A 24,519-nucleotide genomic window follows, 5' to 3' on the forward strand; every position below is an offset into this window, starting at 1 on the left:
AGCCCAAACTCAAGGTAAAGTATTTCTTTACCCTCGGCTGATCTCATGAATATGCTCCCATCACAGGGCTGCTGAAGCTCAGGGTGGAGAGGGCAGGCTTCATCTCGCCCAGAGCTACTGCCCTTCCCTGTTGCATTAGGCAGCTTATTTCAAGTTTAATCTTTCTTAAAGTTGGTAAAAGTAGGAATAAAATGTTGAGAGTAGGACACAATATATTTCCATTATAACTTAAAAACAACACAAGAAATATATCTTAAAAAAATAAAAAACACCCAACAAAAAAGTCACTTTTTAAAAGATATTCATTTACAATTATTTTATTAAACAATCATCTTTTACATGTCATCACACCTTACCCCTGAAGTGCAAAAAACAGTTTGAGGTATTAAAACTGAAGGAATATTTGCACATATTTTGTAAGGTTTTCACACTATAACAACTGGAATATTCAGTATAACTAAATGCTACATATAACTGCAGGTATATAAGAATAAAGTTATTTAAAGCAAACTGGTTTGTCTCATTATAGCTTTGGACCTCACCTTCGTGACATTAAAGGTGGCAAAAATAATATGTAATTTAAGTTGCTTGCAAATTGATATGCCCATTATTCTGTTTTAGAGAACAGTGTCTAGAATTTGAAAGGTTAACAACTGAAATGGTAGTCACACAAAAACCAAACTGACAAACCAGTTTCAATGATATAATGTCCTATTCACGGGATTTAATACTTAGATCAATGTCAAGTCATTTACAGTATCTGAAACAGATTTACCAGAATATTCCAATGCTATCCATGTATATGGAGGGTCATATAAATAGCATGGTTCATGCTTTTTTTGTAAGATTTTTCCCTTTATATTAGTAAATAAATTGCTAATACAGACAAAGTTCAGAATGGTTACTTCAATCATTTTGAAGTTAGTTTGAAGTAACATGAGGAAGAGGAGATTGGCTTTTTAAGTCTTAGACTTTGTTATATTGAAGAAATTATCCAGAGACTTTATAGATCCCACTTTCCTCTGATCGTGTCTTTTCCTTGAAAGAGAAAGTTGAGGCAGTTATTACTCTATAGCTAATTAGTGTAATACAAATACTTTTTTCTAAACTGTTCAGGAAAATTGGAAAAAAGGTGTTTTTTGATTTGATAACTGATTTAATTATTAACTTTAGCGCATAGGCACTTCATTTAAAACAAATATAAACTTGCATATTGCTTTGCATCACAAACTTGTTTGGTAAAATTGAGTCCTGAATAATGGGTCACAAATATTAAATAGTAACTAGTCTCTACAGCAGTTTTTACAGTTAAAACAGCACTTTGAGTAGCTGCATGTGCTAGGTTTTGGTGTTTATCACTGAGTTGTTTTATTTGCTCCACTGCATGAATAAATTAGACAAAGGAAAGGTTGATTTTTTTCTGTAAGAATATAGGTTTAAAAGTTGGCTTTTTAAAACTTTTTCCAAAACTGAAAAAAAATAAAATGCTTCTTGTGGGTTACTATTAGAGGAAAATACTATTTCTGAAAAAGTAGGCCTCCTCCAGACTATATGTTTTCTCTACATGAGAAATTTGTAAGAAAAGAAACATTTTTCCCCCATGCAGACCCCAACAAAGTTCTGCAAAACATATTTAACCTGTTTCCTCTTTGTTCTAGGGAAAGAAAGGAACCTAGGTTGTTAAAAACCCGCATAGGAACACTATGCTTGTGTGTGGGGACAATGTCCTCTCCCACAATTACTATTTGTTTTCCCACATGATGGTTCCTGAATTAAGAATAATCTGCAGTTGTTGCACAGCTGCAGAAGCAGCTGAGGGGTTTACCTGGGAGCAGAGTGAACACGTGCTGATGTTCTTGCTTGAACCAGGAGAAAACTGATCACAGCTTCTTCTACCAGATGAATAATGATCAAGTGTCACTTAGTATCCTTTAGAGGCTTACAACTACTTTTACTGTTCGCTGCAAAAATGGATGCTCCCTCCAGGTTAGGATACATTACCCGAGTTTTTATTTTTGTTTTTTTTAATATATGTTTTCAGACATGGAAATCACCCAAAAATGTAGGAGGTCATAGAATGAGAAATTAAATCTCAGGTGTCCAAATTGGCTAATCCAATTAAAACCTATCCCCAAGCTGCAGTTATCTGAATAAAACAAAAAACAACTTTCATTTCAGGACTATATATGCAAATCTAAGTGCCATCACAATAATTTTTAATACTTAGGGGATAAAATGCAACAATTTTTTTTCCTATGGCCACCTTTTCTCTCCAAAACCAATAATCAAAAGAAAATTGAAATGAAATGAAATAATGACAGATCTTGTAAGATCTAAATCCTGAATGTTGTTTGCTTATTGTCAGTATACCCAGAGGTGCCATACAAATAGGGCTGACCACAAACATATGTGACAAAAGTAATATTATCAAAATTCTCTCACTATTGTTATGCTAACAAGCTACACTCTATCCAGCCTGCAAATATCAAATGCTGGCTGGCATTCAACTGCAGTCATACACTGTAGAGTCAGTGAAGCCCTTTCTCGAGAGCTGGGGCCTGTGACAGTCAGTCAAAGACTGGGTTGCGTATGCCATTCAACACCAAACTGGTGGGTGCCTTCCTATGTAACAGGGCCAGTGAGCACAGAAGAAGGGAAAAGCTTATGACTCCCAGAATGACCATTCCTGATATCAGGGCACTGGTGACAGCGTTCAGCTGAAAAGGAGGTTCATTCGGAGAACCTGCAAGTAATAAACACACTCAATAGAAAGGTCCAACATCAGGTTTATCTTAACTTATCCCAATTTATGCCTGCAAAGCCTCTGTCAGCAGTATCTTGTAGAATAATAGCATCAGACTATGCTACAATAGTAGCATCAGATTATGCTACAATTTATTTGACTTCAATTCATTACCCAAAAGTGTTAGTCACTCAGTCATGTCCAGCTCTTTGTGACTCCATGGCCTGTAGGCCTGCCAGGCTCCTCTGTCCATGGAATTCTCCAGGTAAGAATAACAGATTGGGTAGCCATTCCCTTCTCCAGGGAATTTTCCTGACCTAGGGATTGAACCTGGTCTCCTGCATCGCAGGCAGATTCTTTACAATCTGAGCTACCAGGGAAGCCCAAAGGACTGTACAATTTAGAGGCCTGGTATCCCCTGAGTAGCCAAAAATTTCACTTATAATATGTTATAAAAATTGACCAACAGATTGCATATGAGTTCAGAAATTCTCAGTGAACTGTTATTTAAAATGCAATAAACTTGTAAAACCAGAGCTCATTATATTTAGTTGATGACAGTTTTGCAACTAATTACCAAAAAATACTTAACATTTTAAAAAATTATACTTTCACTTTCAATATATTTTAATTATCTTACCAAGCTGTGAATTGTTGGTCGGTGTCTCATCTGAGGGGAAGAAGAGAGAAATGAAAGTAATATTGTGTCTCCAAATATTTACCAATGTCTAATTCTGTAATTGCTTTTCACCTATATGTCCCCTCACCTTCATCCACAAGCTCCTTGGGAAAGGCAATAATGAAAGGCTCCTAGACTCTCTGCTTTCTCATTTCCTGTTCCACATGTCCAAGATTTCTTCATCTATCCATTCCTCCATATCTATACTCTGACACTACTCTGAGTGTACAAATAAAATCGTACAACATACTATGCTAAATTCTTTCCTGCTGACTTCACTTTATTATTATATCTCTAGTCAGGTTAGTGGGGGAAGTAATTGTTAACATCTACTATTAATACATTTTTTAGAGCCGTATAACCTGCTATTTAATTCTTTTATAGAGAAATATTCATTATTTAGTGCCACTCTATTTTAAGTGATGCTGATTTTTCCATCATATTCTGCAGAAAACATCAAGTTCCCAGAAGATAAATTCATACTTAATAACTAAATGAAAGGAAAACATGACTCTTGAGCTTGAGTTGTAATTATTTGCATTTGTTAAGAGACTGAAGCTGTTGGTTCTTCACTTTTCCCTGACAAACACAGCAAATGCAGTGACCACTCTCACTTGGTTTCCCAGTTTTTGTTACCCATTTTTCAATCATATAGCAATTAACCCTTGAACTTATACAACAAGTGGATTTTATATTTGTGTTTAAACATGTGGGTGTATATGTGTGCCTGTATTATTTGAATCACAAAGTGTGTGCAGTTGGCTAGTGCTTCTGGAATATAAATATTATTATAATTAATATGTGTGTAATGCCACACAGTATACAAAGTGCTATCTCATATGTTATCACATTTATTTTCATAATTGCCATATGGTTTAGATATTATTGCTACTCCCATTTTACAGATGAAGAAACTTCCATCTGTCACAGCCTTTATAATAAACATACACTTAAATAAAAGCTTAGTTTCAGAATCCTTTTCCTAAAATAATATAAACTAGCAAGTGTGAAAAATGTTTTTAGTAAAAAGATAAATATCTCAAGTGACAAAACTCTAGGATTAATATTTGAAACAATTGATGGGAGAAGCTTGTGAGATGTTTATAAAACAGCTGATGGCATTTCTTTCCAAACATATGAGTGTTGGCAGAAATGATGGTTCTGCTGTTTGGTCCTGAAGTACAATGTCCAAAATAAATAGAGCACTCATTCATAGTATTCTTTAAATGGTGTAGTGCATTGTTATAGGACAAATAGAAAAAAATATCAGTTTTCATTATAAGACATGTTTAGGAAAATCCTTACCTCCAACTAACACTATCCTACAAGGACAACTGCTTCTCATGGAAACAGATAGGATTTGCACACTGTGATTAATTGATCCAAAAGATCCATGTTCCCAAAATGAGATGCCTCACTAGGATATAGAAGAGAATATCTAATGCTGTAAAATTCCTTTCTAAAAGTTATTCTTTGTTTAGGAATTACATTTATTTGTTATTTTAAAAAAGGTTTCTCTTAAAGAATGAAAAGCTTCCTGGTATATATCTCAAATTAAGCAAAAGTCCCATGACTGTAATGACCTATTTTTTGCACTTTCAGATTCACAGAAGAAATCAGAATATCCCCTCATCTTTTACGTTACTACCAGCACTTTTGTAAGAACAACATCCCACTTGTCACCCACGAGGACTTGGATGTGGACAAAATCTCCATGTGGAGACAGAAGTGCCGAAGGAGCTACATGCGCTGCAGGTTCCAGGACTCTGAAAAACGGAAAGCATCCTACCTTTGGCAGATGGCTGAAATCAGAATGTGTAACACTTGAATATTGTTTGCAAGTGTACTTGATACTAAATAAGGTCAGAGAGAATAAGGTTATCCGTTATCTGCTGTTTCCTGGCATTCTGCAATGTTAGGATCATTGCAATTAAAAGGAAAATCAAAGCTCTGTCTAGAAAGAGGTGGTAGTGATTTTCCAGGAACTTTCTATCACCACACATTTCAGTTTTTTTCTCACACCAACTTGGTCTTACACACTTCTACACTAAAAGTCATCTTATGGAATTTGACCAGATTGGAAATCTAAACCTGGGGAGATCTTCAAAAAAACACATAGCTAGCTGAGGACTCATAGCAGGAAAGTGATAGCAGCAATACCACAGCTGTTTAAAAGCCAGAAGTGGCAGATAAATTGTCATTCTCTGCTTTTCTCTCAGATAAGTAGCTGAAATAGATGGAAAACGTAAACATCTGTACAAAGCTATATACAGAATGAATATTCTCCTTTCTTAGCACAAGCAAACTTTTTTTTTAAGTCTTCAATTACCTATGTGGTAAAAGGAACCACATATTTCAAGTTGAGAACCTTGGAAGTTTTTACTCTCCACTGTGTCATGGAGTAGCCATTTCATCTCTACCTTTGAATTCTAAGATCCCCGAGGGCAAGGACTGTGGCCTCTTCTCTGCTTTATTTCCAGTTCCTAGAAGAGTTGCTGTCCATGGAGGGACTAAATAAATAGGCTAGAGTGAATTATTCCCTATCCATGAAACTCAATGACCCTAGTTTAACAAGTGTTTGGCTTGGACTTCTCCACAGGAATTTATATTTTAAAAAATTAGGTACTATTGTTTTTCAGTGATTGTACCTTTAAATTTCCAGAATTGTACCCCATGATAAGCATTTCCCTACCAAATAATTATAGCCTTTTAGAGCCTAAAATAAGAACATTTCATGAACTTTGAGGATTTTGAATTCTGAGGATGTATATAATTTTCTAAATCAGCTAACAAAAGATAAACAATATTGGGTAAAAAATAACCAGAATGGATTTGATTTCATTAAAATACAAACAAGACAGAAGTTCTGAGGTTTAACAACTTTTTAAACTTGATCCAAGACAGATGTCTATGGGAAGGAGTGGTTCAATGAGTAAACAGAGCAAAAATTCCAAGTATCAGAGAACTCTAAAGAGAGGAAATCATGCCTGAAATTAGACTTGCTTTTGAAAGTCACAGGATCTGCAGAGAGAAATTCTAGCTGAACTAAGGTAAAAATAAAGCGAAACTCAGGGAATAAGGTATCCCTGATCATTAAGCTGGACATTTAATTTATATAGAATTTGCCCGTGGATGGATATGGCTTGATTTTTGAGTTGCATTTGTTGTTTAGTTCCTAAGTCATGTCTGACTCTTTTGCGACCCCATGTGCTGTAGCCCACCAGGCTCCTCTAGCCATAGGATTTCTCAGGCAGGAATACTAGAGTAGGTTGCCATTTCCTTCTCCAGAGTCTACAGTGTTTACATGGAATTAAAGTTTTTTAATTGTAAGGATATTATAGTATTATAGCAAAAACATTATTGTACATGGTCCTCTAGGTAGTGAGGCCACCATGATATCCAAATAAAGACCATCCTACTGTTATTTATCAAAATCATGATAAATAAATCCACAGAGAGTGAGAAAGAAATGAAGTTTAAACATGACCCTGTGGAGCTGTACCAATAGAGAGACCAAGGTGACTAAGAGACAATCTTAGTGCTTTGGGAAATAAATGTCATCTCTGAGGTGGAAATAAGTCTCAGTTGGAAAGGAAGAAATTCAGGCATGACATCAGATGTACTGTTATCAAAAGCATTAGTTCTTTGAGGTTTTAACATAGATATTTTGGATGACTAGACATGATATGGGTGAAACTTATAAACCTGGATAGCTGGTTAGCTACAGTAGGAATAGAAACTGCTACTGGGATTTGGATATCTTAATAATTTTGATCTGTTTTTAAAATTATATTATACTGAAAGTGAAAGTGTTAGTCACTCAGTCATATCCAACTCTTTGGGACCCTATGGACTCTACCAGGCTTCTCTATCCATGGGATTCTCCAGGCAAGAATACTGAAATGGGTTGCCATTTCCTCCTCCAGGGAATCTTTCCAACCCAGGGATTGAAACTGGGTCTCCTGCATTGCAGGAGGATTTTTTACCACTGAGCCAGCAGAGAAGCCCTACATTATAATTGCAAAGTATTTAAAATTTGTTATCATTAGTATGATTTGATCCATGTAAGAAAGAAGCAAGGAGGTTAATAAGGAAGAAAGTGATCCACTTTCCTACATCTCAACATCCGCAGAGAGATGTGATTTTCAAGGTTCTTTTCTTACAACAAACTGAAATGCTCTATAGAAATAAGAATATTTTTCTTTGTGCCTACTCAAAAGCATTCATAATTATTGGCAATAAGAACTGAGTTTCCATGCAGCATAATTCTATGAGCTATTTCTGACAGCTAGAGATAAGAATTGGGCCTCTGACAAACCACAAACCAGTCATTTTCAAACCATTCAAAATATTCCAAATTATCAAAGAGGATGAACTAAGTTTGAAATTTTATATTTAATAAATTCATGAATTTTTTAAATGGCCTATTAGTTTGTTTGCTTTTTTTAATTACTAATATGTCTACACAAACACAAAGAGGTAAATAATTAAAGCAATTATCTGGATTTTTCAGAACCAAGTGACTTTTTTCCTAATTATCTCTTTCAGATGAAACTTTCTTTTCACTTTGGGATAGGAGGTATGGGAGAAAAGGTAAAGATAATCTAATTGAAACATAATAATAACCTATGCCTAATATAAAATGGAGAAAAATGATTACCATATAATCCAAATCAGAACTCCACTTTTCTTTTTAGACAAATTTAGAACAATAGAGTTAGATAGAATCTGAAAGTCCACTTTTTCAAAACTTTTATTTTAAAAATAAAGAAATAAAGAAACATTTTCCCAGGGAAGTGAAGTAATATCCCAAGTCCTACATCTTATTAGGACATAAGCTGAACTAGAACCAATTTTTCAGACTTCAGTGTGTGTTATTTATAATGCATGTCTGTTTCATCCAACTCAGCAGTCCCCAAACTTTTGGCACCAGGGACCAGTTTCATCGAAGACAATTTTTCCATGGACCATGGTTGGAATAGGAGCATGGTTTCTGGATGAGTCAAGAGAAATACATTTATTGTGTACTTTATTTTTATTATTATTATTATATCAGCTTTACCTCAGATCTACTTCAGGCATTAGATCCCAGAGGCTGGGGAATCCTGATCCAAGTAATTCTGGATGTCTCTGAGTTCACATTCATAAAAGCAGTATCCCTTTGGAGAGTGTTTGTAAGTGTATGTGTATGGACGCACATGCACAGATAATTGTATATATGAGAATGTATTATATAAACAACTGTGGCCATTAGATTCAAGAGCACAAATGTGTGTACTGGTAGGGGTATTTACATACTATTACTATTCAGGATCCTGGAAGGAAGCAATTGGTATTCAAACTGGTAATTTAAGGAGATTTAATAGGACAGTCCTTCTAGTCAAGGCTATGGTTTTTCCAGTGGTCATGTATGGATGTGAAAGTTGGACTGTGAAGAAAGCTGAGCGCCGAAGAATTGGTGCTTTTGAACTGTGGTGTTGGAGAAGACTCTTGAGAGTCCCTTAGACTGCAAGGAGATCCAACCGGTCCATTCTCAATACTGGATGCTTGGGGCTAGTGCACTGGGACGACCCAGAGGGATGGTATGGGGAGGGAGGAGGGAGAAGGGTTCAGGATGGGGAGCACATGTATACCTGTGATGGATTCATTTTGATATTTGGCAAAACTAATACAATTATGTAAAGTTTAAAAATAAAATAAAATTAAAAAAAAAAAAAAAAGATCAGCTCTGGGTGTTCTTTGAAAGGAATGATGCTAAAGCTGAAACTCCAGTACTTTGGCCACCTCATGTGAAGAGTTGACTCATTGGAAAAGACCCTGATGTTGGGAGGGATTGGGGGCAGGAGGAGAAGGGGACGACAGAGGATGAGATGGCTGGATGGCATCACCGACTCGATGGACATGAGTTTGGGTGAACTCCGGGAGTTGGTGATGGACAGGGAGGCCTGGCGTGCTGCAATTCATGGGGTCACAAAGAGTCGGACACGACTGAGCAACTGAACTGAACCGACTAGGACAATTTATAAAGATGGGGGCTTCCCTGATAGCTCAGTTGGCAAAGAATTGCCTGCAATGTGGGAGACCCTGATTTGATTCCTGGGTTGGGAAAATCCCCTGGAGAAGGGATAGGCTACCTACTCCAGTGTTCCTGGGCTTAACGTGTGGCTCAGCTGGTAAAACATCTGCCTGCAATGTGGGAGACCTGGGTTCAATCCCTAGGTTGGGAAGATCCCCTGGAGAAGGGAAAGGATACTCACTCCAGTATTCTGGCATGGAAAATTCCATGAACAATCCATGGGGTCGCAAAGAGTAGGACAGGACTGAGAGATTTTCACTTCACTCACTTTATAAAGATGGAGGGAATTCACAAGAGAAAGTCAAGTTACTAGGACTATGGGTTAAAGGGAGAGATTCCAGAACTCTGAGAGAGTAGTTGAATGGAGACTGTTGTCTGGTGGGAGCCATGTGAACCTCACACCCATCCTCTGACAGTGCCACCTATGGGTCTAGTCCAACCAGAAACTATACTTGGCAAGGCATCCATCCAGCAGATGCAGTTCACAGAGATAAGTGTTTTAGGTCAGAGAGGGGCTGGGAAGGGCAGAGTAGATCTGGATGGGCAAATGAAACATGTCCAAAAGCGTACTGTGTGTGTGTGTTTGTGTATGTGTGTGTGTGTTTGTGTATGTGTGTGTGTATGTGTGAAGGGAAATGTGGTAAAGACAATATTGCCCTTTGTGAGTCAGTTGAATAAAGAGGAAACTACCATGAAATTAAAGTTGTCTAGCAATTTATCTTGTCTCACAGTTAATTAATGCTATTTAGGAACTATTTTGAGTTATGCCTATAAGCCAAAGAACAAGCCGTTTTGGAACCATCTATTACTACACACAAAAGGAGGCGCACTCTTACCACTCCGAGTAATGATGGGACCCGCAGAGAGTACGGCGTTTCCAGAAATACTCTGGGGATTCAGAGTGGTCCTCCTCCCCACATCTCGCCTTTCTCTGTGGCCGCAAACCTAAGGAGTTAATGAAAAGAAGTGAAATTCCACACCAGCACTAAATTGGTTCTTTATGGCCATTTGGAAAGCAGATTCTTTTAGAAGAGATACCACATGTTTAATTTTATTCAGTTACTTCTGTGCATTTAATTACTTTGCATATAACTGCTACAGTGTTTCTTATCCTGGCTTAGGCCACATTTCTTATTTCCTTCTGATGTAATTGTGCATCACCTCATTAATTTACATAGCTCAACAGCTCTCCTGAAAAAGAGATGTGTTTATCAAACTTTTCTACTTTTATTTCTCTCAAGCCTTTAATAAATTTTTCCCTGAAAAATTGGTCAGCACAGAGCCAAGGAAATGCAGACTCTTCATTTAACCCCACCTGATACAGAATGAATATAATCAATGATTGTAAAGAAATACATGAATTTGAGCACACATATAAACACATTAAAGCTTGTTGTTGTTCAGCCGCTCAGTCATGCCTAACTCTTTGTGACCCCATGGACTGCAGCACCCAAGGCTTCCCTTGTCTTTCACCATCTCCCAGAGCTTGCTCAAACTCATGTCCATTGAGTTAGTGATGCCATCCAAACATCTCGTCCTCTGTTGTCCCCTTCTCCTGCCTTCAATCTTTCCCAGCATCAGAGTCTTTTCCAATGAGTCAGCTCTTTGGATCAGGTGGCCAAAGTATTGGAGCTTCAGCCTCAGCATCAATCCTTCCAATGAATAGTCAGGATTGATTTCCTTTAGGATTAACTGGTTGGATCTCCTTGCAGTCCAAGGGACTCTCAAGAGTCTTCTCCAACACCACAGTTCAAAAGCATCAACTCTTCAGCACTCAGCTCTCACATTCATATATGACTACTGAAAAAAACATAGCGTTGACTATACAGACATTAAAGCTATTTTAAATCAAAAAAAAATGGCTGCATTTTTCTCAGGTTAATATTGAGTTTGTGTGTGTACTCTCAGTCATTTAGTCATGTCCAACTCTCCAATCCTATGGACTGTAGCCCACCAAGCTCCTCTGCCCAGGGAATTTTCCAGGCAAGAATACCAGATTGGCTTGCCATTATTTAATCCATGTTAATATTGGTATGATCCTAGAGGGCCTATCAGAAATAGAATTTTATTTCTTCACTAGTAAATGGGTGTATATTTTAGTGGCAGCTATATGAGCTTCCCTGGTGGCTCAGATAGTAAAGAATCTGCCTGCAATGCTGGAGACCCAGGTTTCAATCCCTGGATAGGCAAGACCCCCTGAAAAAGGAAATGGCTACTCATTCCAGTAATTTTGCATGGAGAACTCTATGGACAGAGGAGTTTACTGGGCTACAGCCCATGGGATTGCAGAGTCGAACATGACTGAGTGACTAACAGATATGTAGTACAGATCCACGTCTTTTATAGTTTTTATCTTTTAATACCAGGGATTCCCTGGCCATCTGGTCAATCAACCTTTCTAGTGCCAGTGCTGCCCCCACCACAGGCTTGCCCATCATCCTCTGATCTTCTCCGTAGCCCTACTGAGACTGGAAGTTCGCAGGTTACTCTGTTTCTTGTGTCTGTGCTTTGACCATCTTTTGGTGTAGAATGTCTCTGTCTTCAAAATCACATCTCTTCAATCAAGTCTCTCATCTTCTTCTGTTTCACCTCTCTCACAATGATGAATAGTGCCTTTTGCTACAACGCATATATATGTCTGCCTTTGCATCATAACATTTTGTCATATTTTATTCCTTGACTATCTCATGCTTATAACAATTAAGCTAATTAAATTCAGAATTCATGCACGCATCTCTGTATTCCCAGTATAATGCTTGGCACAAAGTAGGTATTCAAGACATCTTTACTGGATGAATGAAAAAATTGTACTTCAAACTATCTGACCTGATGCATATTCACTTTCTATGTAGAAATAAGTTCCTAACACTTGATAACCTTCAGCTTAGTTTAATACAACAGTTCAGAATAAAGTTATCAAAAACCTACTGGCATGAGGAAGGGGCAGTCATCAGCTCTGCAGAGCTTGGTAACGCAGTGCAGGAAGACAGTAGACATTTTCTGATTCTTGTGTTTCACAAATCGGAACACTTCAAAAGAAAAGCGGCCCCGCTGGCTTCTGCCGTTTTCAATGACGGTAGTTTGAGGATCTTTGTCACAGCTGCATGTTAGAGAAAGTGACAACAATTAATACTGGAAAGTACGAACCCACCATGACTTGTACATTAATTTCTGCAATATTAAGAGGGTTTCCCCAGCGCCCATTACATTAAGAGCTAACAAAATTATGCCGTGTTACAGATTTGTAATAGGAAAATAAGCTAACTCAACAGAAGTAGGAGTGACATAGTTCATAAAATTTAAACAAATCAGTTTATGATTACAATATTTCTGCCAAATTTTAGAGGAATCATACCCTTATATGTTGAAAAATCCAAACAGCATAAAATATACAAAGTAAAACATCTATCTTTGCCCTTGTCCATGCCCTTGCACGCCCACACACAAACCTGCCTGAGGTGATCTCACATGTTACTGCAGCCTCACAGGACATATGCAAGTAGAAACAGAAGCCATATTCTCAATGTTCCCCTCTTCTTAAACAAATCATAGCAAACTCTCTATATTGTTTTGTATCTTGCCTTTTTAAAGTTTAACAATGTAACTTAGAGATCTCTCTGTATCAATAGAGACCCTCCTTCATCTTTTCTCACAGTTGTATACTATTTCATCATGCACATGTGCTGGAGTTGACAAAACCTGTGTCCCATGTATATTTCCTTGCTTTGTTTTGAATCTTTTGAATTTTACAAATAATAATGAACAGCATTACAATGCATCATTTGGAAAATGTGCAGGGTTATCTTATCTTATATATATATATCTTACATATATCCTTATATGTCTGTAAGGATCATTCAACAGACTTTGCCATATTGCCCTAAGTATTGCCACATTTTGTACTGTCCCAGTAATGTATAAAAAATACTTAATTTCCCTCAGAGCTATATCAACAAAGTATATGCATAAAATTCTGGATTATTCCCTATTTGACAGGGACAATAAACCATCATCATGTAATATTATTTCAGCTTTTTGTTAATGTGAATGGATATGTGCATTTATCATATATATTAGAGCCATTCGTATTTCTTTATCTGAAATTTGTTTATGTTTTTTGCCCAAATTTTAATTGTATTATTGGCCTTTCCTTTCTGATTCCTTTAAATCCTTGGTTTTTAAGAAATGTGGTTCCTTGTTTGTTATATAAATTGTGAATTGTTTTACTTTGTTGCTTGGCTTTGGCCAGTCCTCACTGTGTGTGTGTGTCTGTGTGTGCATTTGCCTATGTACATATGTTTGAGAAATTTTATTTTTATATAATTTAACTTTAAATGTTTTATTTTATGGCTTCTAGTATGTGGGCTAAAGATGATTTTCCATACTCCAAAGTTCTAATGATATTTTGCATTTTCTCTCCCATCACTTTTATATCTGTAGTTTTTACATTTAAATTAATAATCCATTTAAAGTTTATCATGGTATAATGAGCAAAGTACAGATCTCATACTTTATTTTTCTTATGATTATCTACTGCCCTGCACTGTTTTTAAAACTCTCTGTCAATCCCACTGATTTGCATATTATCGCACTCTATTGGGATTTCTTTGGAAGGAATGATGCTAAAGCTGAAACTCCAGTACTTTGGCCACTTCATGCGAAGAGTTGACTCATTGGAAAAGACTCTGATGCTGGGAGGGATTGGAGGCAGGAGGAGAAGGGGAAGACAGAGGATGAGATGGCTGGATGGCATCACTGACTCGATGGACGTGAGTCTGAGTGAACTCCGGGAGTTGGTGATGGACAGGGAGGCCTGGCGTGCTGTGATTCATGGGGTCGCAAAGAGTTGGACACGACTGAGCGACTGAACTGAACTGACTGATCACCTAATAAATGACCATGCTTTGGATCTATTTTCAACTGAGTATTGTAAATTTTTATCTACGTGTCTAGCCTCACATAATATCATACTTCTTAATAACTTTAGAGTGTCTATTAACTGCAACCTCTGGTAGTATCATATCCTTCTCATTTCCTTGTAGATTTCCCCCTCTCTTTTGTATTTTATAAATTTTTTGTTCATCTGTTTTTTCTCGATTCAGTTAGCTTATGAGTCTCTGTCCTTGTAGGTGTGCATTTCTCCAGGCTGTTTCTAGGTTCTACGGCACTGGCACCCTCAGCATTCACTTTTCTTCCCCACTTCTCCTGCCACCTCTTCCCACACCACTTCCTCCCAGCCTTTTCCTATACTGTATGTTTTGGTCTTATTAACTAATTTTATCAACACTAACAAATATTTTGTAATTTCTAGGTTTTCTTTTCGTCCTAATCTCACTGAAAATGTCATTTGGGGAACGATTTCGGTCTCTATAGTTTCCAAGAAGAAAACTGAAAGAACTAAGCTGAAACAATAGTCATACTAGAAGTCTAACGATCATATTCCAGATTATAATATGCAATGATTATAGAAATTGTGAAATTTCTATAGATTATAGAAAAACAAAAATGTCAAAGCAAAATGATCCACAATCTCATTGTGCATACATAACCATGGTGAATCTTTTGATGTATTAATATTTCCTTACACTCTTTTCTATAATATATAAATGAGGTCAATTGTACAATTGTGTATGCTAATTCTTTCATTTCATATTTTAATACATTTAAATTGTAAACAACCACATATTTATAAAGATAGGACTATCGAGAAGACAGAAGGGAAAGAGATAAAATAGAACAAATCTTTTTTTCTATTTTATAAATAACTTTGTGTGATTATAATGCCTACGTGAGCTTTCAACTTGCTGCTTCTCCATAATTCGCCTACCCCTTTCCTTGCTGCTGAACATGCAGTTGGTTCCTATTTTTACTATTCTAAATAGCACTGATAGACAAGAAGATGATAAATACTTTTAGAATATGCTTCCTAACTCACAAATGTAGAATCAAAAGATATGAAATCTTTTAAGAATTTTTTTTAAGGATATTGTTTCCCAAAAATGTTAACCAAATGAACACTTCCAGCAATAGGATGAGTGTCAGTTTGATCATACACTCTGAGTAGCACCTTAACCTTGATTAACCAATAAAATTTATTCTTTTGATTTCCCATCATATTATTCCCATCATGTGTCAATAAGCAGCAGTGATCAGAGCCAACTGTATTTTATAAGCATGATTAGAAGCCATTGCTTGACTCTCAAGTCTGTTCTCCTGTCAGATAAAAAAGCTGAAAAGGAACTAGGATGATTGAATGTTTTTATGATCCATGTCCCTTTTTCCCAAATGTAGATTACGTTCACTCTATCACTGTCTATTGGGGAATGAAGTCAAAGTTATTGCATCTGATTTAAAAAAAAAAAGTGGTAGGTTTTCATTTTAAATGCTGATAAATGAAGAAAAGCATTATGGGGTCTAAATTATCTAGACCATTACTTTAATTTTACTCTCCTTTTGACATACCATGAGACAGTCTAGTTTCATAAAAATAGTCACTGCCTTTCTCTTATTGCCAATAATCTCTTAACCATGCTTTTCCTAAGACAATGAAATATTCCCGTATGACCTAAACATGAATAAAACATCTTTGATGTGCCAAACTTACTTGTAACTTTCATCCAACAATAGCCCTTTCAGCATTTCATGTTGAAAACTGTTCTCCACGTTTACACTTCCAACTATATTTTAATTTTTGTTCAGAATGTTCAGAACTTTAAATTTAAAAGCTATAAAAGTACCTTGTAATTCATCTGTCTTCAATTTTCTATTGGAATTATCTACAATTGAATTATTGCTATCAATACAAGACTTAGACACCTACCTAAGGAAGAGATCATATCGAGTATCATCATTTGGGTTCCCTGATGGGGTCGTGTAGCAATAATCCATTAAGACATTCCATCTGCAAGGAAAAGGGAGAATAATCTAGAGTCAGAGTCTCCTTTGGATATTAGTTATTAACCCAAAGGAAGCAGATATTCACAAACATTTACTCCAGGGAATATAGTTGTTTAACTAATTATTTCCTGAGACTTCTAGTTTAATAAAATGTTCTCCTAAACTCAGAATGTTTAAAAGTCTGCAACAGATTGCCATTGCACATCAACTATCACATAAAACCAAGAACAGAAATGCCAAGAAGACAAAAAGGGAGAAGGCAAAGTAGAACCAAATTTCTCAAGACCACCAATCTCTTCAGGATGCAAAGTTTAAATAATAATATACGAGAAACCCAAAATAAATCATATGCATGTTACAATTTTTTATTAAGGTAGAACTGGATCTTTACTTTTGAATTTCCTTTCAATTTTGATCATCCTGGATTTTCTAAGAATCAGACGAAATGACTTATTTGGTTATTTTGAAGAGATGTTTCTGGGGATTGTTAAATATATTTGTGGGCCAGAGTTCTTTTGTTATTTTAAATAAACATTTATTGAATATTAGCACAAACATAGGATGGCTTCCCCTGTGGCTCAGCAATTAAGAATCCACCTGTAAAGCAGAAAATGCAGGAGATGCAGGTGCAATTCCTGGGTCAGGAAGATCCCTTGGATGAGGGCATGGCAATCCATTCCAGTATTCTTTCCTGGAGAATCCCATGAACAGAAGAGCTTGGTGGGCTATAGTCCATAGGGTCACAAAGAGTCGGACATGACTAGAGCAATTGAGCACGCGGACACACACACATAGAAAATGTGTACATAGAAAATGTACAGACCACGTGTTCACAAAATTACTGTATCTGACTAATCACCTTTCAATGAAAAAGCAGAATATTCTGGTATCCCAGAGCTCTCCCCATGCCCTCTTCCCATCACTATCTCTCCTTCTTTAAGGGAAAAAATGTTATTTTCCAATTAATGACTTAAAGTATCACCCTTTAATCCTATAATTTATTTCTATTTATTAGGCATTCCTAAATGATGCGGCAATGACAATATTTTTTTTGTGAATAAGCTAACTTTATGATTCATCAGGCTTTGCTGCTGCTAAGTCGCTTCAGTCGTGTCCGACTCTGTGCGACCCCATAGACGGCAGCCCACCAGGCTCCCCCGTCCCTGGGATTCTCCAGGCAAGAACACTGGAGTGAGTTGCCATTTCCTTCTCCAATGCAGGAAAGTGAAAAGTGAAAGTGAAGTCGCTCAGTCGTGTCCGACTCTTCTCGATCCCATGGACTGCAGCCTACCAGGCTCCTCCTTCCATGGGATCTTCCAGGCAAGAGTATTGGAGTGGGGTGCCATTGCCTTCTCCAACATCAGGCTTTAGGCAGCCAAAATGTATTAACCAACAAAAGATGGGAGCTTGAAATTACCTGCCATCCAGATTAGTGGCTTGTACAGCTGCAAATACTTTGGTTTTCAAAGGTAGTCCTATACTTGGGATAATTAACTGCTGATTGTAGGTCGAATCCTAATGATAAAAAATAAATAAGCAATTAACCCGTCATTGCCTTCCCAACAACAGCACGTTTACTTAAGACAATAATGGCCTATTAAAAAAAAAGAGAGAGCAAATCAACATAAATTTACTGAACCATCTCCTAAAAGGACCTAGTTAATCCTCTAGTTTTTGGCAGAACTGTTCTTAAATCATATCCAAGTAACAAACTCACTTCCATGCATAAATCTTTTCATGTCCATAGTTTATCATTTATGATGATTAATGTTCAATGTATTTAAATTACATGCAATGGTTACTAGTAAGAGGTTAGTATTTAGTTTGGCTAATATTCAACTATCACTATTCAGTTTATTTAAATTCATATTTCATTTATTTAAATTATATTAGTAGCTAATATTCAGTTTATTTAAATTATATCTGCTTCAGTTTAAGCCCTTTGCCACTGGAGTTGTAAATCTTTGTACTCTTAATAATCTCTCATTAACCCAAAGTCACTTATCTCGCAATTTTAAATTACAATAATTTAACTGAAAACAAAAACAAAAAAGGGACCAGTGTGTTCTCCAAGTTGCCAAAAATGCATGCCATGGAATTCCTGTACTAGATAACGTGGTGAGGACTTACAGAAGGGTGTCTTAGGGCTTAATTTCTACCTTTTACTGTTAGTTTAGATCAATTCTGCAGAGCTTATTTATATAATTCCCCAATTTACAGTAGATTAAGGCAGTAAATTAGAAATTGATAGTAAAGAAAAGCAGAAGAAAAAATGAAGAATAAAGAAGAAACTCAAAATCTAAGTTGTCAAATCATTTATCATGGAGGCAAATTGTTTCCCCCAAATTTAGTAACTCTGAAGATAAAGCTATTTTGCAGCAAAGGGAAATATTTAATGAAATCTCAGTATCATCAAGCAAAGGCAGAATACAGAGCTCACTCTGTTTCAGAAGGCTGAGAAGAAACAACAGATACTGAATTTTGAAACTTAACGCAGTAGTAACTTGGATGCTTCACTTTTGAAAGGGTTGTATTCATGTGAAGCATTTCATTCCCAAATTAAGCCTGATAAGTGAAGGATTATTTGCTGTACTTATTTTCTAGATTTCTGTGATAAATGATAACAGCTCCTCTAACCATTTCTCATAGGTAGTATTTTTAATTAATTCTCTTCCTGGCTCCCTTTTCCAACTTCTTCAAGTTATACACACTTCATCGACTATTATGGCTCATTCATCTTGTACTTGCATCAGTATTGTCCCAAAGGATCTTACTTCATTTTTTTTACAAATGTTATACTACAAAGTCATTTGCAAATGATATGACTCAGCTATGGTTTAATCTTAATCATCACCTTTTTCTCCTAAAATTCTTCTAAACAGTAATGTTTAGATTTTATTTTGTATAATTGCCTTACTCCTGTTAGTAAATATTGTCCCTAAAATCAATTATATTTATTTTAGATTTTTTCTTCAACTTTAAAAATAATTCATAATTACCATAGCACAATTTTAGATTTACTCTGTTTCTTTATCTGCTCAGAAGACACTATTACTTAGGTGCAATTCAAATTCAAAATCATCCTCACTTAATTTCCACAGAGAAGAAAACTAATATATTTATACTATGTAAGAATAAGGGCCAAGGTCAACTCGAAGTAAACTGCACATATTGAAATCACAAAATCAATAATGTCATTTTTTTACAAGTAAAATTTTCATAAGTACATTCAATGAATCCCATAACACACAGAAATAATTGTACTGAATCCATATTCAGTACAACTTTTCCTTTTCAAATAGCTAACCACAGAATAAAAGTAGTAGGTAAATAATATAACTTTTCATAATTCCCAAGGGTTAGAAATCAAAACCTTTGCATGTAAAATAGGAAAATATGGCCCCAAATGGTTGTAACATAATACTTAGTTTGAAATGCTGCAATAAAATCACATTTGGGTAGCTAAGTGTTAGAGTTCCAAACAAATAATAAATATGGTTTTGGATAATTTCACTAAAGTATACCAAAGGTCTGTTTAGTTAAAACTATAGTTTTTTTTCAGTAGTCATGTACAGATGTAAAAGTTGGACCAGAAAGAAGGCTGAGCACGAAAGAATTGATGTTTTCAAATGGTGGTGCTAGAGAAGACTCTTGAGAATCCCTGGGAAAGCAAAAAGATCAAACCAGTCAATCCTAAAGGAAATCAACTCAAAATATTCATTGGAAGGACTGCTGCTGAAGTTGAAGCTCCAATACCTTGGCCACCTGATATGAAGAGCCGAGTCATTGAAAAAGACCCTGATGCTGGGAAAGACTGAGGGCAGGAAGATAAGGGGGCGACAGAGGATGATGATTGGATGGCATCACTGACTCAATGGACATGAATTTGAGCAAACTCCGGGAGATAGTAAAGGAAAGGGAACCCTGGCATGCTGCTGTCCATGGGGTTGCAAAGAGTCAAACGTGACTTAGTGACTGAACAATAACAAAAATTCTTTTCCAGTATAAATTGCCAGTTTTTTTTAATGTCCTGAAAGATGGCAAAATACTACAATGGTGCCAAGTTAAAAAACTAGTTTGAGGCAGTGAAAGTCTTCTGTATGATGCAACAATAATGGACACATGCCACTCACAGTTTTCAAAACCCATAGGATATATAACATGAAGCATTAACCTAAATGTAAATTATGAAAATTACTTAATATATCAATATTGGCTCATAAATTATAAGAAATATGCTACATGCCCTATAATGCAAGGTGTAAGTAATAAAGGAAATTGTATGTAGGCCTTGGAGGTCTATAGGAATTCTCTGTACTTTTAGATCAATTTTTCTATAAACCTAAAACTGCTCTTAAAAAATAGTCTGCTGATTAAAAAAAAAAAAAACTGGTTTGTAGGGAAGTGGTTGAATTTTATTAAATAACTGTTTAGTAAACAAATTTTAAATTTCAATGTGTTAATTCAACCATTAGTAATATCATTGCAAATTGGTTAAAAATGAGAATGATTTTGATACTATGTATTTTGTTTATAGTCATATCAAATAATTACCTTTTAACCATCAAATTAAAATCTTAGGTTATCATCAGATTATAGGCTTTCATTTGGCACTAAGATTCTAGGAACTCTTTCAAGGATTAGGTGTAGTTTAACAATAGGACTACTATACTATTTCTAATGATAAAGGAAAGAGCTTAATAGCAAAGCTCTCCTCAAGTCCACACTTCTAAATTTTTATTAAGAGAATAGCTTAATTTCACAGAAAATAGTGGTATCCTTAGATGTCATGTGAGTATATTTTTCACTCTTTTGATCAGGAATTCTCATCTTTGTTTCAGTCAATTGGAACAAATAATATTGAATCCAAGGCAGTCATCACAGTGCTATCTCAGAAAGATTACACATATAAATTAACAGATAGAAACTTTCCAATTTAAAAATATTGCTTACAACAATAATAAATATCTGGTCATACTGGGAATGAATATTGGCACATATTTGCTGAGTATTGTAAAACCAAGTATCTTGGCCGCTTCTCCTTGCAGAAGAAAGTTTAGAAATGACAGAAAGGCAATCTTCATTCCAACACATTTTAATTTGTTGTTTAGAACTCTGTGGTGTCAGACTACAAACTTATAAACATGATTTTTTAAATGCCTTTGGAAAGTGTCCTACTACAATATTTATAGCTCATTATATGCAAAGTATAAAGCACTGACTTTTAAATCAGTTGCATGAATTATAACTCAGTGCCATGATGACATGAATAATAATGTAAAAATCAGATTCATAATTTACAAAAATGTTGGTTGATATATTGAAAAATTGATATTTAAATCAGGCATTTAAAATGTATGAATAAAATTTTTAATCAACATGAAAATATCATTTGGGGGATTAACGTTAGAGTTATAAATAGAAATTCATATATTTTTCACATTTTGCTGCCACTGTCAATATTTATATGACAAAAGTTTAGGCAATACTATGTAGTCAAACCCAAACTATTTCAGATACGACAGAATTGACAACAGTCAAAACCCACACTGGGAATGGTAACACACTGAACACCAAGTATCTTGCCTTCAAATGAAGTATCGTCTGGACTTTTCCTACCTTTTTATCACATATATATTATTTCCAAAATCTTGACCCTGAATATGTTTACACACACACACACACAAATAAATATATACATATAAATGTAGATAGACACTTGGAGTAACTATGCAGAATCACATATATGAAGTAAAATTTAAATCATTTATCAACTTCTGGAAAATAATGGAATCGTTAGCATACCTTTATTACTAAGATATTTGGAAATGGTGGTGAAGATGAATAAATGTTACCAAAGTATAACAGGGTTAATGTAACTTTTGGTGGATCTTTATAGGAAAGCCATTCACATAAATGGCTCCTCAGAACAGTGAGAGAAAAAAAAATAGCATCCTTCAACGATCAACTTACATTATAAAGGAGCAGGTTCAAAGTGCTGACAAACGTACCATTGTTCTCCCTCACAGAAATAGCAGCTGAGGACCTAAAACAGATTGAGGAAAAGAGAGGCACTGATGAGATTTTTAAATTAACAGCTTCAATCACACCTTAATGTTAGATTCAAGGCACCAAAATTCTTGAGCAATCCTGACATAACTAGGTCTGGAAAGAGCATATTGTTTAAAACACTGAACAGATAAGTAATCAGAAAGCAAGAGGGACTAAATAAAGGCAAACTGCTCTTTCTGATCTTTTTATTTATAAAGGAATCTTTTTTTTTTACATTTTTATTACCTATATGAGACTTGCAGGAAAAAAAAGTCATTCCAATAAAGTCTGAATCTAATGTGAATACATTTTCATCAATTCCATTTCTATACAAGCTTCATGAGACCAGGAATTTTGTTTTACTTTTTTCACTGTTAGAACTTTGCATGGTACATATTAGGTGTATAATAAATATTTGTTGAATAAAGAAACAGTGAAAGTAAAGTCGCTCAGTCCTGTCCGACTCTTTGCAACCCCATGGACTATAGCCCACCAGGCTCCTCCATCCATGGGATTTTCCAGGCAAGAATACTGGAGTGAGTTGCTATTTCCTTCTCCAAAAGAGAAAGTTGCTCAGTCCTGTCCGACTCTTTACGACCCCATGGACTAGTTCTCCAGGCCAGAATACTGGAGTGGGTAGCTTTTTAGCTTCTCCAGCAGATCTTCCATCTGAGGAATTGAGGGTCTCCTGCATTGCAGGCAGATTCTTTACCAACTGAGCTATCAGGGAAGTCCCATTTAAATGAATGCATATCCATGTGCACTGAAGTTCAGGAATGAATTTAGTGAGGAAGTTGAGGGGAGCAGAGTGAAAGACTATGACCCATTTCTCTTGCACCTGCTTCTTTTTGACTCAATGCCTTTCTTTTCTTGTTTTCTACATCAAAATCTTGCTTTTGACCAAGCCATTTATCATAACTGTACCATTAAATTATCTATGAATATTTTTTAAACTGAAGCAAAATGTGTCCTCCCTGTTCCCTTATGACTGAGATTAAACAATAACTTCACTTTTGTGAAAGAAAACCCTACAGCTGAAGAGGGAAAGTTTTTATTTAATCACCCCATTTTGTCAAAAATATTTCACAAATCCATATGATTATATTGCAATATGGATGTAAACACGTCTTGGAGTGTGTGCTTTGGGAGTAATGAATGAATGTGGTAGTGGTTTAGTCGCTAAGTCTGATATGACTCTCTGAGATCCCATGGACTATAGCCTGCCGAGTTCTTCTGTCCATGGGATTTCCTATGGCAACTGGAGAGGATGCCATTTCCTCCTCCAGAGATCTTCCTGACCCAGGGATTTTAAGCCTGCATCTCCTGCTTGGCAGGTGCATTCTTTACCACTGAGCCACCTGGGCAATGAATCCATGTCTGAAGCTCTTTGGCTATGAGTGATACCACCTTTGCTGGGAATCATCAGCATCTGTGCAGGGGACACCTTAGCAGGAGGCATGGAGACCTCAGATTCTGAGGCAGCAGTCCAACAGTGAGCACAGACAGCAGAGACTGAACCCAAGCAGGACCCAACACTACAGTGACTGAATGATCTACGCACTGGAAACATGACAGATCCTCTGGACTGCATAAGCCCCCAGGATTCTTGGGTTCTTGGGCAGTTCTGAAGGGAGCCAGGAGAACCAAAGGCAAATATTTGACTAACATGAGCTGGTATTAATTTAGGGAACAGATTAAAACTGAACTGTTGATGTTCTTCAAAACAATAATCATTATAGATGGATAAGTTCAGTTCAGTTCTGTAGCTCAGTCATGTCTGACTCTTTGTGACCCCATGAACTACAGCACACCAGGCCTCCCTGTCCATCACCAACTCCCAGAGTCCACCCAAACCCATGCCCATTGTGTCGGTGATGCTATCCAACCATCTCATCCTCTGTCATCCCCTTCTCCTCCTGCCCTCAATCTTTCCTAGCATCAGGGTCTTTTCCAATGAGTCAGCTCTCTGCATCAGGTGGCCAAAGTATTGGAGTTTCAGCTTCAGCATCAGTCCTTCCAATGAACACCCAAAACTGATCTCCTTTAGGATGGACTGGTTGGATCTCCTTGCAG

At 36.3% G+C, this 24,519-nt stretch overlaps 1 protein-coding gene across 1 annotated transcript in view; it reads right to left on the reverse strand.

The window, feature by feature from the left end:
- Window positions 1–2,434: 2,434 nt before the first annotated feature.
- ZPLD1 (zona pellucida like domain containing 1) overlaps window positions 2,435–24,519 on the reverse strand; it is a 51,641-nt gene continuing 29,556 nt past the window's right edge. Inside the window, exons 4-10 of the mRNA XM_086408541.1 lie at window positions 22,369–22,441; window positions 17,813–17,910; window positions 16,319–16,399; window positions 12,427–12,598; window positions 10,335–10,443; window positions 3,384–3,413; window positions 2,435–2,743 (exon numbers count right to left, since the gene is read on the reverse strand). Coding sequence (XP_086264667.1) covers window positions 2,568–2,743; window positions 3,384–3,413; window positions 10,335–10,443; window positions 12,427–12,598; window positions 16,319–16,399; window positions 17,813–17,910; window positions 22,369–22,441 — 739 coding nt within the window. The 3' untranslated portion in view covers window positions 2,435–2,567. The remainder of the gene's footprint in view (window positions 2,744–3,383; window positions 3,414–10,334; window positions 10,444–12,426; window positions 12,599–16,318; window positions 16,400–17,812; window positions 17,911–22,368; window positions 22,442–24,519) is intronic.

This window comes from Bos grunniens, chromosome 1 (genome assembly GCF_055505025.1).
Source record: "Bos grunniens cultivar Pamir isolate PY7600 chromosome 1, Bosgru_T2T1.0, whole genome shotgun sequence".
Classification (NCBI taxonomy): domain Eukaryota; kingdom Metazoa; phylum Chordata; class Mammalia; order Artiodactyla; family Bovidae; genus Bos; species Bos grunniens.